The 12473-nt window shown below is 34.0% G+C and overlaps 3 protein-coding genes across 3 annotated transcripts in view; 2 read left to right on the top strand and 1 right to left on the bottom strand.

Annotated features, from left to right (window-relative positions):
- Positions 1–5842, top strand: part of LHFPL7 (LHFPL tetraspan subfamily member 7) — a 66097-nt gene extending 60255 nt beyond the window's left edge. Inside the window, exon 3 of the mRNA XM_052803120.1 lies at positions 2534–5842. Within this exon, the coding sequence (XP_052659080.1) occupies positions 2534–2760 (227 nt within the window). The 3' untranslated portion in view covers positions 2761–5842. The remainder of the gene's footprint in view (positions 1–2533) is intronic.
- The window catches only part of ASPA (aspartoacylase), a 57307-nt gene that overhangs the window by 33059 nt on the left and 11775 nt on the right, over positions 1–12473 (top strand). The gene's annotated exons all lie outside the window — the stretch shown is intronic.
- Positions 6778–11843, bottom strand: SPATA22 (spermatogenesis associated 22). The gene is made up of 8 exons (XM_052803115.1): positions 11801–11843; positions 11257–11385; positions 10472–10526; positions 10241–10336; positions 8833–9187; positions 8376–8505; positions 7412–7509; positions 6778–7053 (listed from the first exon to the last, which is right to left on the bottom strand). The coding sequence occupies exons 1-8, from the start codon at positions 11841–11843 to the stop codon at positions 6862–6864; spliced, it is 1098 nt and encodes a 365-aa protein (XP_052659075.1). The 3' UTR covers positions 6778–6861.

The raw sequence follows: 12473 nt of genomic DNA on the forward strand, positions 1-12473 counted from the left end.
TGGGCATGCAAGAGAATCACACAACTTTCAGGCTATGCCACTGAACAAGGGAAGCGTGCTGGCCCTTGGCTCTTTCTCTTCTTTTGGGAAAGCTCAGTGACCTTTGCTAGATGAGATGTAGGTGTGTGTGTCTAGTTTAGCTTCATTTTTCTTGTATTTTCATTTTGTATTGTTTTTAGTGGTGTCATATGTGTGTAGTTAAGGGAGATCTGCATAAATACAACTTACTTCTTTGTAACTAGCTTCAGCTTCTGTATATTTGTTTAATGTTGGAGCCTAAATGCACAAGCACAGCTGCTAAGAACTCAGTGCTGAGCTTTGTGAGCTCCCTCCTGCCCTGGGCACCCACAGCAGGTGCAGCTGGTTGAATATCAGGGAGGGCGAGACACGCTCAGGATGTTGTCTGTGCTGGGGAAGACCTTTCCCTTAACTGGCTCCTGCAGCATCACCTTCACACACCTTGAGCCTGGGAAGAGGGGAAGGCTACAGTGTCCTTTCCTTGGGAACCACTGAAAACTTATCATTTGTAAAGGCTGAAAGGAAAGGAGACTGGTTGTGGGAGCAAGGGCAGGTAAAAGCACCTTGCTCTCAGAAAGCTCCGCTTACTGGCAGGCAGTTTCTCTTTGTACCCATACATCAGTTACCCTAGAGGGAAACAGGCTGGCAAGTTTGCTTCTGTTCTAGTTTCTCTCCTTTTAATTTCCATTTTCTTGGTTTTTATTGTTTTTTACAAGGGATTAACTCAGCGGTTCCATTTAGACTAGAAGGAAAGTTTTAATTCAAATTATTCAGGGACTTCATAGGCTGAGTGTGTTAAACTTTTTGATTTCATCTAGCCCTCAAGCTTATTGAAGTTTTTTTTTATTAAAAAATATTAATGAGTGATTGCCCTTTTTTACTGGATACTTTTAAGATTAAGCCTCTGCAATATTATAATTGGAGTAATATGCACATGCCCTACCTGAAAGGCAATTACAAATACAGAGAATGGCATGTAGTGTTTGTTTTATAATCTTAATGTTTCATTCAATGTTTGCTGGTTATGAATTATCTATCAGCTCAAACATAACAGTTAATGCTGATTACCACTATTCTTGAGTCACTAACAATCCACCCTCTGAATTTGAACAAAACGCTATCCTGGAAGAATGAGAAGGTAGGAAAAGGGACTGCTTCGTGCTATCTTTTTGGTACCTAAAATAAAGTCTTTTAAAATACAGCATAGATTTTAATACAGTAGTTTTTCATTAGCAGAAAGGCTAGAAAAATGGTTTCTCGATGTTCCCTCAAAAAAGGGGTATACACGATGGCTGGGATGGCATAACCCTTCGCATCAGCCTAGCTCGGCCTCTCTTGGCTTCCAAGGTGGGCAGAAACAGGCTCCGAGAACTGTACCTGGAGCATTTTAATGCATCTTTATCATAGTCATGATTTATACCTTGGGCAGTCTTATTTTCAAAGCTGGAAAAGTGGTTCTGCTGTTCATTAAATTAATTGCATAAGCCACGATATTTAAATATAACATGTATTCATTAAAGACTGTAAAATCTGTGAAGTTCTATTAAAAGCTAACAGATAATACAGACAGCATAATTGCAGGAGGCAAGTCTGGCTTTCCACCATCAAGAGGTGGCTTAAGCTTTGCTTGTATTTTAGACATATTTCTTCATTATGCGCTGGATTAATCTGCTAGTGTATTTGGAATAGAAGGAGTAAAAGACAACTCACTGGGAGAGACTTCCTGCTACTTTATCTCTGTGCCTTTACATACTGAACCTTTAGATTTCTACAACACATCCTGTTATATTTGTTTTGTGGTTTTAGAGCCCAAGCTGTCAATACTAGGTACTATGGGAACTTCAGGTCTTACTAATTTAGGTCTCAACCTTAGGTGGAAAATTTTTCTAATCCTTAAGTTTACAGGGAGAATTAAAAAAAATATTCTCAAAGACTCCAAAGCTAAAAGCTAAATAAAAAGAAGACAGATTGTATTGTTTTTCATCTCACAATCTTTGGGTCAAATGAAGGATTTTTTTTTTAATTTGGGTTTGTAATAATGAGAATAATGAGAAAGTGCTTACATTATCAGAACCTAATCAGCAGAATCTAAAAAACTACATTTACACTCTTTCATTTAAAGTTTTTATTTGGCAGAACAAAGTAATTTTTTGTCTCAAGTACAAAAATGCTATTGAGAAGAAAATCAAGTTGGTTTGGAATCTGCAAACTTAGGAATTCTTCTCCTCTGGATTCCATTGTGTCAGAATCATCTTTTTAAATGGCTACATAATTTGGATTACAACGTTTCTGAAGTGACATAATGGGCAAGAGCTCTCATGAAAAAAATCCCAATGCCAACTTGCTACCATGTTATGACACTGCTGTCCATAAGAGGTAATTATGAAAAGGAAGATAATCTGACAATCATAAGTTTTAAGCTATGACTTTTTCCATTGCTTTCTAAAAGAAGGATTTTTTTTCAAAGGAATTAAGTGTTCGATAATAATTGTTGTGTTTTTTTTCTCCTCTCTAGTGTTCATAATGGCTTCTGGGCTTTTGGTTTATCCTTTTGGTTTCAACTCTGCTACTGTGAAGAGATTCTGTGAGAATTCAGACATCTACTATGCAGGAGACTGCCAGATTGGATGGGGGTATATGCTGGCAATTGTTGGGGTCATGTTGTCTGTCTTTTTACCATTCTTTGCAAAATATGCACCAAAAGAGCACATATCTCCAACTCCAATACCTACTATTTTATAGTATTTTATTACTGTTTCAGAACAGAACATTCCTGTCTACAGGCAATGGGCAGAAATTATTATAGCACTTCCATTTAGCTGTATTGCTAAAGAGAAAAAAGGAGATGGGGAAGAGAAGGTCAGATTCACAAAGACCAAAAGTGCATTGATAGTCTTCCGTAAGTATGAGCAGCAAACACTCTGGAATTGAAATAAGATCAATCAGCAGCCTTTATACTGCTCTAAACATGTAGTGGCATAATGCCTTAGACAAAAAAAAAATCTGTTTATCCTCAAAACATCTGTCTACCTCCCAGTTTCTTTTGTGTCTCAAAATCGTAAGTCTTCTAAAAGCTTCAATTCACTTTTTATATATTATTAGATGTCAAAACTTTTATGAACCCAATAATTTTAAAATCAATAATGATATTTTGTTACAATTATTTTGATTAGTCAAAAAAGCACCTACTAGTAGCCACGGCCTAAAGTTAAGCTTCATATCTAAAAAGAATTGTATACAAGAAAAAAGTTTCTTTTTAACCTATATGTATTAGTAGTACCTGCATATTGTAAGTTGTCGGCACACTTTTTAATACTGATCTAATCTTCAAGATTTAGAGTCATCTTCAGGAAGACTTGCATAAAATTTAGATTACTTTTTTTCAGAGAGAGATCGATTTAACTTCCAAAGGCTTCAGGATCATTTAATAGTTTAACAACAGGAAAAAAATGCTAAGAATTTGTTTTTGGTATTTCTTAAATTATAATTTTAGGTGGACTTTTGCAAAATTATTTGAACTATTACAACTGTAGATTTTGGGTTTTGTTGTTTGTTTTTTAAGGCCAAAAAGAAAAATCTCTGTTTACAAAAATGTATGTGCCCGATGGCCCTTGTATGTAGTGATAATACAAGCCAGAATGAACTAGATTCTAATATTTCCATTACTATTAAGAGCCCATTATTGTGTTAAAAAAAAAAAAAAGTGAAACGCTACTGAACACAAATAAAAAGAATCTGATGCCGTGTCAGAACTAGCAAATGGCCATATTTCATGGGTTTGTATGTGAAATTTGTGAAGTCTGATTTCCACAATAGCACTGAATTCATTACTATCAAGCATTGAAGTAAGTGCACTTGATTGCCTTAAAGCAAAAGAAACATTGGGTTCGAATCTCACCCCACTGTTGTTTTTCATTTAAAATAAAAATTGAATTCTAATTCTATTATCATCTTTTATTTTCTATTATTTATTAAAAAAGAAATAATCACATAGATTATATTTAATTCAGAGCTGTACTTCTTAGTTTTGTATTTTGGCACAAACCACGTGATCAAATTTATTATTCTTCACTTAGCTGAGTCCCACTGATTCCTGAATTTTTTTTTTTTTAATGGAAAGTGTACATGAAGGGACAGACAGAGACATGTTGAGGATGTATAAGAAAATGCAAACAGATAGAACAATCACTGTGTTATTTTAATAAATGTCAAAGACTTCTGCAGTCTTGTTTACATTCCTCACCCTTCTAAACTTCAGTGGAACATTGCATTGTTTTCCAAAATAATTGCCTGTTGTTATATTTCATGCACTCAAAACCAAATTCTGCACATAAACTTAGCAAGTTCCATGACTAATCTTTGAAAATACAGATTTCAATGTAGAATTAAGTACACTGAGAAAAAGAGAGAGAGCGCGTGCTATGCATTTTTGCTCACAGTGTCTAAGGAATTAAATCTTGCAAATATTTAACAAAATAGGTTGAAGGAATGCCTCTAAAGTAAAATTTCAGTCACTTCTGTACAGTAATGTACTTTTCAGTAATGTCTTACACTTCTGTTAATGAATGGCTGAAATTGATAATTTTCATATAAGAGTCAGAAAAGTGAGGAATAACAAACAACATGTAAAAAGAAAATCATCACCGCAAAGTAGAAAGACAGAGATGCAGGCTTTTCTTTCCTAACCAACCTGTGCCTTTACACTAGAACCATTATACAAGACAGGATCAATATGGTTTAAAAAAAAAAAATAAGCAACAACTGAAAAATGCCGAGTAATGTGTATAAACTGTATTACGTAGGGTTTTTTCTGTTTTGTGTAATGTTTACGACTGTTCACTTAATGTTTCACTAGAAAAAGTGATTTGTTAGTGTAAAGTAGAAAACTTTTTTTTGCAAAGATCTAAACACTTACTGGAAGTAAAATTATTTTAGTTTTTTATTAACAGCCATAACATACCTAGTAGATGCAAATGACCTATTCCTGTCATTACTTATTAACGTAACTTTCACATGTGCAGAACTGGAACCATCGATCATTCAACTGAAATTGGTAGGACTACAACATTTGTGTGATGTTGATTACACACACAGATGCTTGCAGGTCTGGTCCCATAGTTCAAGCTTCCTTTGTAGTTTTAACTTGCTGTTACAATGGAGTCTTACAATTTACAACACTGCTGTACCAAATCCTTTACTTCTTAAAACTCAACTTCTTCTGTTGTGAGCATCATCAAGCTCTACGTCCTGTAATATTCTGCACCTTTTATGAGTTAAGCTAATGCTTCCATTTGGAACTTTCTTTAATATTTTAAAATATATAAAGGAAATCAAATATATGTATATGACCTCTATACAACTGGATAGATGGAACTCTCCTTGAAACATCCAAGCTCAGAACCAGCTTAGCACAGAAGGCAGAGATGATAATACAAGAGATTCTTACAACAGTTAGTAAAGCATATACTTTAGATCCTCATCTGGAACATTAAGGGGGGTGTTGCTAAAAATACATGTGCTAACACTGACAGATCACTTTTTTAAATAAAGACTGTCTGCGCGTTAAACTGTGTAAAAGCGTTTTCCTGTTACAAGTCAAATGATTTACTGGACCAGGTTCAAGTTTTATTCTAAATATATAATTTTTTAAGTGTAACTAAAAGCTGTATTTTCCATTAATGTGTTTCTGCGTTGACTAGCTGGCTCCTTTTTAGAATATTAACTGTTTTCTGTATTTGACTTGTTGGATACAATATTTCAATTATTTTAAATGTGAAATTTCCAATTGCCAACACTGTATAATAAAATAAAAAAAAAAAAAAAATCACACTGTTCACTATTTTCTTGAGAACTCTTGTTTTATAATTCCCAACAGATCTGGTACAAAGCTTTTGAAGAAGGGGAACTAGCTAAGGGGAAAAGGAAATAGAAACAGCAGGAATAATCTATGAAAGTTAATGTTTGAAGGCAAAGACACAAACATATACATGGTCCATCCCTCATGAAAGATGTTTCTGTGGCAAAGGCAAGGAAGTTCTGTGTTCAAATAATTATTTCTCTCCAACTTCCTCTGTGTCCTTGAGCAATCTTCCTACAGTTTCAGGGTCTGTTGCTATTTTATACAGGTGTTATACTGATTATTTATTTTTTTAAAAAACATGAATCAGGTAACATATCAACAGGAACCATGCGAATACCTAATATATACAGCTGCATCCTGTGAAATCTTTCTCTAGTATCTATTATGTTCATTTCTAAAAAAGCTTTTACATGTGTTCTTGTAATCCAGCAAAGGAAAGGGAACTTGTTAGTTGGAACTGAAGTGGAATAAAGAGTACCTTCTTACTTTCTACCAAAGAGCAGTTTTAATGCAATATGCAGAGCCAAAGAGAACTTTGTTGACGTTTGTTCACTATTAAACTTCGACAAAATACTCCTCAAAAGAAGTATATAGTCAACATTTTGAAACAGGTATTGAAGGAATTTCTAAAAATTGAAGATAATGAAAAGCAACGGCAATCTGAATTAGTATTGATGATCTTTTTCAAAGACACTTGCACTACTGCAAATCTTCAACATTTTAATTCAGAATTTCTCCAGTAAAATCTAATCTACTATGTAACAAAGCCCTGTTATTGCATATATAACTAGGAAAGCTAGGCTATGAAAAGTAATAATAGAAACAAAACATTGTTACTAACATTTGCTGGATAACACAGCATAGTGATATTTTCAATTATTTAATCAGATTTGCAGTATTAGTTTTGGTAAATGCTTTAGGATGTCCAGCCTTTATGGGTAATGATGAGTGAAAACCAGTTTCAGACAACCATTTCAACCATTTTAAATTTCATTGATTGTTTTTACATATGCTGTCATCTCAACATCTGAAATTTTAACAAATTCTTGGAAAGTGTTTTGTTCTTGAATAGTTGCTGGTCTTACAGAGACGCACTTGAAAATGTTCCTTTTTGCGTCATAATTTCCCATGCACCTGTGCACTCGACCTCTAATTAGTCTTGGAAGCTCCCGGTCCTTCATCAAAAGCACAATAAACAAATAAAAAAATTATATCACCTAACATAAAAGCTTTCAAAATGTCTGGTTTCTGAAGACTACATCAAACGCAGAAGGAATTTACATCAGCTTTTTTGCTGTTAACTACTTACAAGCTGAACTGAAAGTCCCACCTTTTTTTGTGAAACAGAAGTCTAAGGATGCCTACATAGTGACTGGATTATTGCTCTAGTCCAGTTTGGGAACAATATGGTATAGCATCCAGCTTTCCTTTTACACAGTAATTTTCTGTTTTATCAGAACAACATATTATTAGCTTCATAAAAGGGATTATAGCTAGTGGTGTCTGTGTTATGTACGGACACAGAATACTTACAATTTCATAAAATACACAAGGCAGACTCTCCTTTCCATCTCTCAAAAGAAAATTCTTTGCCCCATATGCTCCAGGTGTGACTGCAGAATCAAGTGTGCCTATACCATTTAGCAAAAATAAATCATGATGTCAACATCAGAGCAGTACTAAGTATGATACGCAAAGGTACCATGACAACATTTACTACACGAAAGCACTAAGATATAGGAAGTCAGTGTCAGCTTTCTGTGAGAACTTGTGCTGACAGCACTCGAAGTTCCAATACAAATTATGGGCTTTACACAGTCTTTGAATAGTACAATTGTATACGATGTCTCTCTCAACTGAGTGACCACATGTGGTTTCATAACTGTCGCTGTAAACAAGTTATTCCCTTGTTAAGCAGAGCACAAGTTTTATTGATCTTCATATGCAAATCAACTTTAAATACCTGCAGCCTTGTCAAAATAATAGTTTTCTGAGATGTCATTACATTGTATGTTCTTATTCACCTTGATTTACAGTTTAGTCATTTCGGTCTTTCGTAACGTTCATTTCTCAGATAATGTCAATTAAAATGCAAAGTGAAACACACTAAAAGTCATCTATGTTTAGAAGTATTCCAGGCTTGAATTTATTCCTAGATTAATTGTATTAAAAATTACTGTAAAACTGTAGGTTTTACAGAAGGTTCCTATTAAATAGGAAAATTTATTGTAACACATTCTAAAAACAAGGAAAGAAAAGAAACAGAATAGAAAGAGCTTAAATGTTGGAGGATGACTGTATTATTAATTTTGTAGCTATTTTAGTCCCCTTTGATAGCTGAATGGATCTCCCAGCAGGAAAATTAGATGGTGCTCACACCAGTTATTTTGTGGTTTTAAGTATTTCAGCTATTGTTCCTAGAGTTAATAACATTTTCTCTTGGCTGTTGTCCTAACATTATTATCACTTATAGTACAATCTAATCTACCATGCTTACCTAAAACTTCAAATAATAGTGCAGTTTTATAAGCATATTGACTCCAGTGCCTCATACTTTCAATGACTGCAGATATGATTCGCAAAGAATTCTTTTTTTCTTTACTTTTTAATTGAGATGATGAAACTTCCTTTCAGAGTAAGATGAAAACTCAAGTCAGAGATACACACACAATTTTAAAAGGCACACAGACATTTATATATTATGTTAAATATCCAATATTTACATTAAAATTGAGTATTTGTTCAGACTATACAAACAACTCCCTACCAATTTATATGATCATGCTGAGGACTGTAGGTTATTATAGTATGAAAATCTCAATTCTAAATTTTCAGAAACATAAGGGTTTACTAAGGCAGCTAGGACTGATGAAAGCCTCATCTTTCCTCAATTTTCTTTTCCTTTACTGTTTTTTTCATTGTATCTTCCTATTAACTCTCTCCATTAATTTTACCTGACTTTTGCTTTCTGGAACACAACCATATTGTTTTTCATTCGTTTTATTTTGCTGAATATTGTGGTTAAACTTATATGCCAGACTATGATCCTGCAGACTTCTTGAAGCAGTGTTAGGTTTCACTGGCCATTGTCCTTTAGATGTATATGTTTGGCTGGTTTCTGTTGTTTTGATATGCTGAGATGAATTACAGTTATCAGGGTTTTTTTGCTGCTGAACAGTTTTCAAACTATTTGAAAAGCTCTTAAACTTTTGAATAATTCCACTATCAGATCTTGAATCTGTTGTGTTACTTAAAGGAGTATACTCATTTCTGTTCCAAACTTTAGTACTGGGAGCCTTCTCTTCTGCCCTGCAGTACAATGTTAGACATAGTTCAGTAACACAATATCTATTCTGAATACTCAGGTATGTAATTAAAGTATATAAAAGCAATCTATGTATTGGTTTTTTTAGCTTTAAAAAACATCTGTTAAATATTCAGACTCAAAGGACTTGAGTATACACTTAAATTTATCCATATACAGGGCAGTGATCACACCTCTGCTTAAATCCAGCTGAATTCAATAGGCCTTAAAAGCTTTCTTAATTATTGTTCTGCCCTGTATAAGGGATCCTTCCTGACCTAGGATTCACATCTTTTCCACAACTCTAAAATAAAATAAGCAAAGTTTCTTCTGACAGTGATATTTCCGAATTCTTCTACCACCATCACTGAAGAAGTAATTTTACAACAAACTCTAGTGCTGACCTTATTATTTCTAACACCCTTCATTTTATAAAGGCGTCTCATAAATTCCTTCCACCTCCATTCCATTTTGCCTTTGAAGGCACTTGTTTGAAACATTCACTCTCTTCTTGCCATTGGAAAGGAATAGGAGGAAGGGAAGAGAGAAAAAGCACAATTATAACATTGCTGGGAGTTTTCCTGCCAGCTCTAGGCATCTGATTCTGTAAGCTTTTCCTTGGTTTATAAAAGCACAGAGTTCACAATTATATTCAGTTTTGATATACAATTGACCTAGTGTACACTTAGAGAAGTTTGTTTGAGTCTATTGATAAATTTGGTTTGGAAGTGGGCAAAACTTCAAGTAAAGGGGAATCTTAAAAAGATTACATCTAAGACCAGCAAAATTCAATCAAGTTTTATGGTAAGACTGAATTTTAGGCCTGATATAAGGCTAGATACTAGGTCTAATTAATAGGCTTCATTAGGTACACTGCAAAGATACTTCATTTCAGTGGGTTTTGGCTCATAAGCACAATGTAATTATTTAGGACTACGGTGATCTGAGAATTAAAAGGATCTCTCTGAATGCTACAAGCATATGGAAAAATGTAAGATATATTTTCACATGAGAATAATTTTGGTTAAGAAAGGATAAAAATTAAAGACTCCACCAACTGGCAGGCATACAAGTTTTTTCCAGCATTTGCTAAATTAGACTTTGATGCATTTGGCGGTTTCATAAGGGAAAGAGCCATCTGATGTTCTGTTCGGCTTTCAAAGACAAGTTTAAAGTATCAGTGACATAGTAGCAGCTTTATTGTAAGACAGACACATGGATCATAGTTTGTGAAACAATTAGTACCCAAATAAAAATCAATAAGCAACAAATAATCTGCTTTTACGTACCCATTGTTGGCTGCTTTCTGTAGTTCAGTCACTTCTGGGTTTGCAGTTCCCCAGCCTAATTCTCAAAAGACAAAGGATTGAATATGGATACAAACTGAAAAGCTTGGAAGGTAATAGGTCTACTTAGGGCTTCTACTCTTTATCTGCTTAATGTTCCACAAATAGTCTCACACAAGAAGGAGAAGGAAAAAAAAAAGGGAATGTGATCCTTTAATATCTGTAATTATAAGGCAACTTCTAACAAGTATGTTGCTTCTCTAGACAATGGTTAAGTTACAGACATTAGACTTATTAGTACAGTGACTTTTACTTTACTATAAGTAAACTTTTTCACTTTATTGTAAGTAAAACATAAAGAAAGTACTAAAGGCAGAATTCTGCATCATTCTTTCCAAGCAGAATTTGAAGAACAGAAGTTCTCTTCTGAATTACAAGAAAGACATCTTACAAATGTTTCTTCTTGTAACACAGGACTTGAATGTTGATTGAAATCAACTGAAAACAAAAGGTCAGAGTTTCAAGAGACTCTATTTAAATGCTGGTGTTACTTCATTCTCTAACACACAAAGAGTCAAACTCCCTCTAGGCACAAAGTATAAAAACTCAATTGTATAGAGGAGAAAGAAATTTCCTGAAGGACATTTTTTACATAATGAACTTTTCAGAAATAAACATAAAGGATGCACATAGTTCTTGATAAAGACAATGTCTAATTTAATAAAATACAGTCATAAAGTTACGGTTTATTTGGATTTAGAGCCATTAAAAAAATAAATCTTATTTACCGAATGATGTGGGAGAAAAGTCATAAGTACGAGTCCCAGAACTGGTACCTGGCTCATTTTTAAGTGGATTTGAAGTGATGGGTTGTCTATTTCTTTTCTTCTGATTGAACAGAGGTACAGGCAGACAACCTAAAATTAAAATTCAAATACTACTACTATACCAATAGCAAAAGGATACACAATCTACACTTAAAATATGTAAATGAAATTACTTAACAATTATTTTACATCACCCATAGGAATTACATTTCATAAACACATAACAGACCAGCCATTGCCTCACAGAATTTATATTCCCAGCCCTCTGTCCTGCACATAATCTCGTGAATGAAACATTTCCCTTAGTGACCTGTCCCCTGACTCCATTCAAAATCTTGCCCTGTGCTGCAATAAAACAGATAACCCATACAAGTCCGCTCAGGAAATGGGGGTCTGGGACTGAATACTGTATATCCTGTATGAATGCTGCATGTGTGTGTGTGTGTGTATGTGTATATAAGCATAATGATGTATGAATGGTAAAGCACAAAAGAATGGATGGTACCTGCTGTGCTGCGAGTTGAAGTGTCAGCTAGACTCCTTTTCATTTCTTTGCTCTATCTTAATAGACAACAATGTATGGATTACTCCAAATTTGCTGTATGGAAGTTAGATAAGCAGACAAAGTAAGCTAATTCATGTTGTAAACACATCCAAATTTTATGTGGGTTTATGGCAGTTTCTCTTAACTCTCTGCATACTCGGTGACATGTGTCACTTCAGACACAAGCCTAAAATGCACGAGCAGTTTTACTGAATTTAGAAGATCCATGGGTACACAAGTAACATGCAATTGCTCTTCGCAGATTAAGGGCCCAAATGATTACATTTTTTAAGTAAAAGTTGTATTCTCTACTCTTTTTAAAAGTGCTGTAAAAATACTGAATTCACTTCTGAATTTAAAAGTACATATATATTCAAATACAAGGAATATTTTTAAATTCCTGAAAATAGAATATTAATAGAAAATGCATACTTATGCATTACTGCAAAGTGTGATGGCAAGGTACATGGCTTTGAATAAAAAACTGATTTAACTATTCTATGAAAAATAGCATCATGCTTCAAAAAATAAACTTCTTTTCTGTACTTTATGGTACAGACCTAAAACCTTTAGCCAATTTCCTCATACATAAAATACTTCACAAGTAAAACAAAAATTATTATCAGCAAAGTAT

This window comes from Harpia harpyja, chromosome 12 (genome assembly GCF_026419915.1).
Source record: "Harpia harpyja isolate bHarHar1 chromosome 12, bHarHar1 primary haplotype, whole genome shotgun sequence".
In the NCBI taxonomy this organism is placed as follows: domain Eukaryota; kingdom Metazoa; phylum Chordata; class Aves; order Accipitriformes; family Accipitridae; genus Harpia; species Harpia harpyja.

Coding starts and splice junctions, on each gene's coding strand:
- SPATA22 (XM_052803115.1), bottom strand. CDS start 11,843: ATGAAAAGGAGTCTAGCTGACACTTCAACTCGCAGCACAGCAG. Junction 10,527..11,256: donor CTTTTCTCCCACATCATTCG/GTAAATAAGATT, acceptor TTTGAGAATTAG/GCTGGGGAACTGCAAACCCA. Junction 7,510..8,375: donor ACTATTATTTGAAGTTTTAG/GTAAGCATGGTA, acceptor TAAATGGTATAG/GCACACTTGATTCTGCAGTC.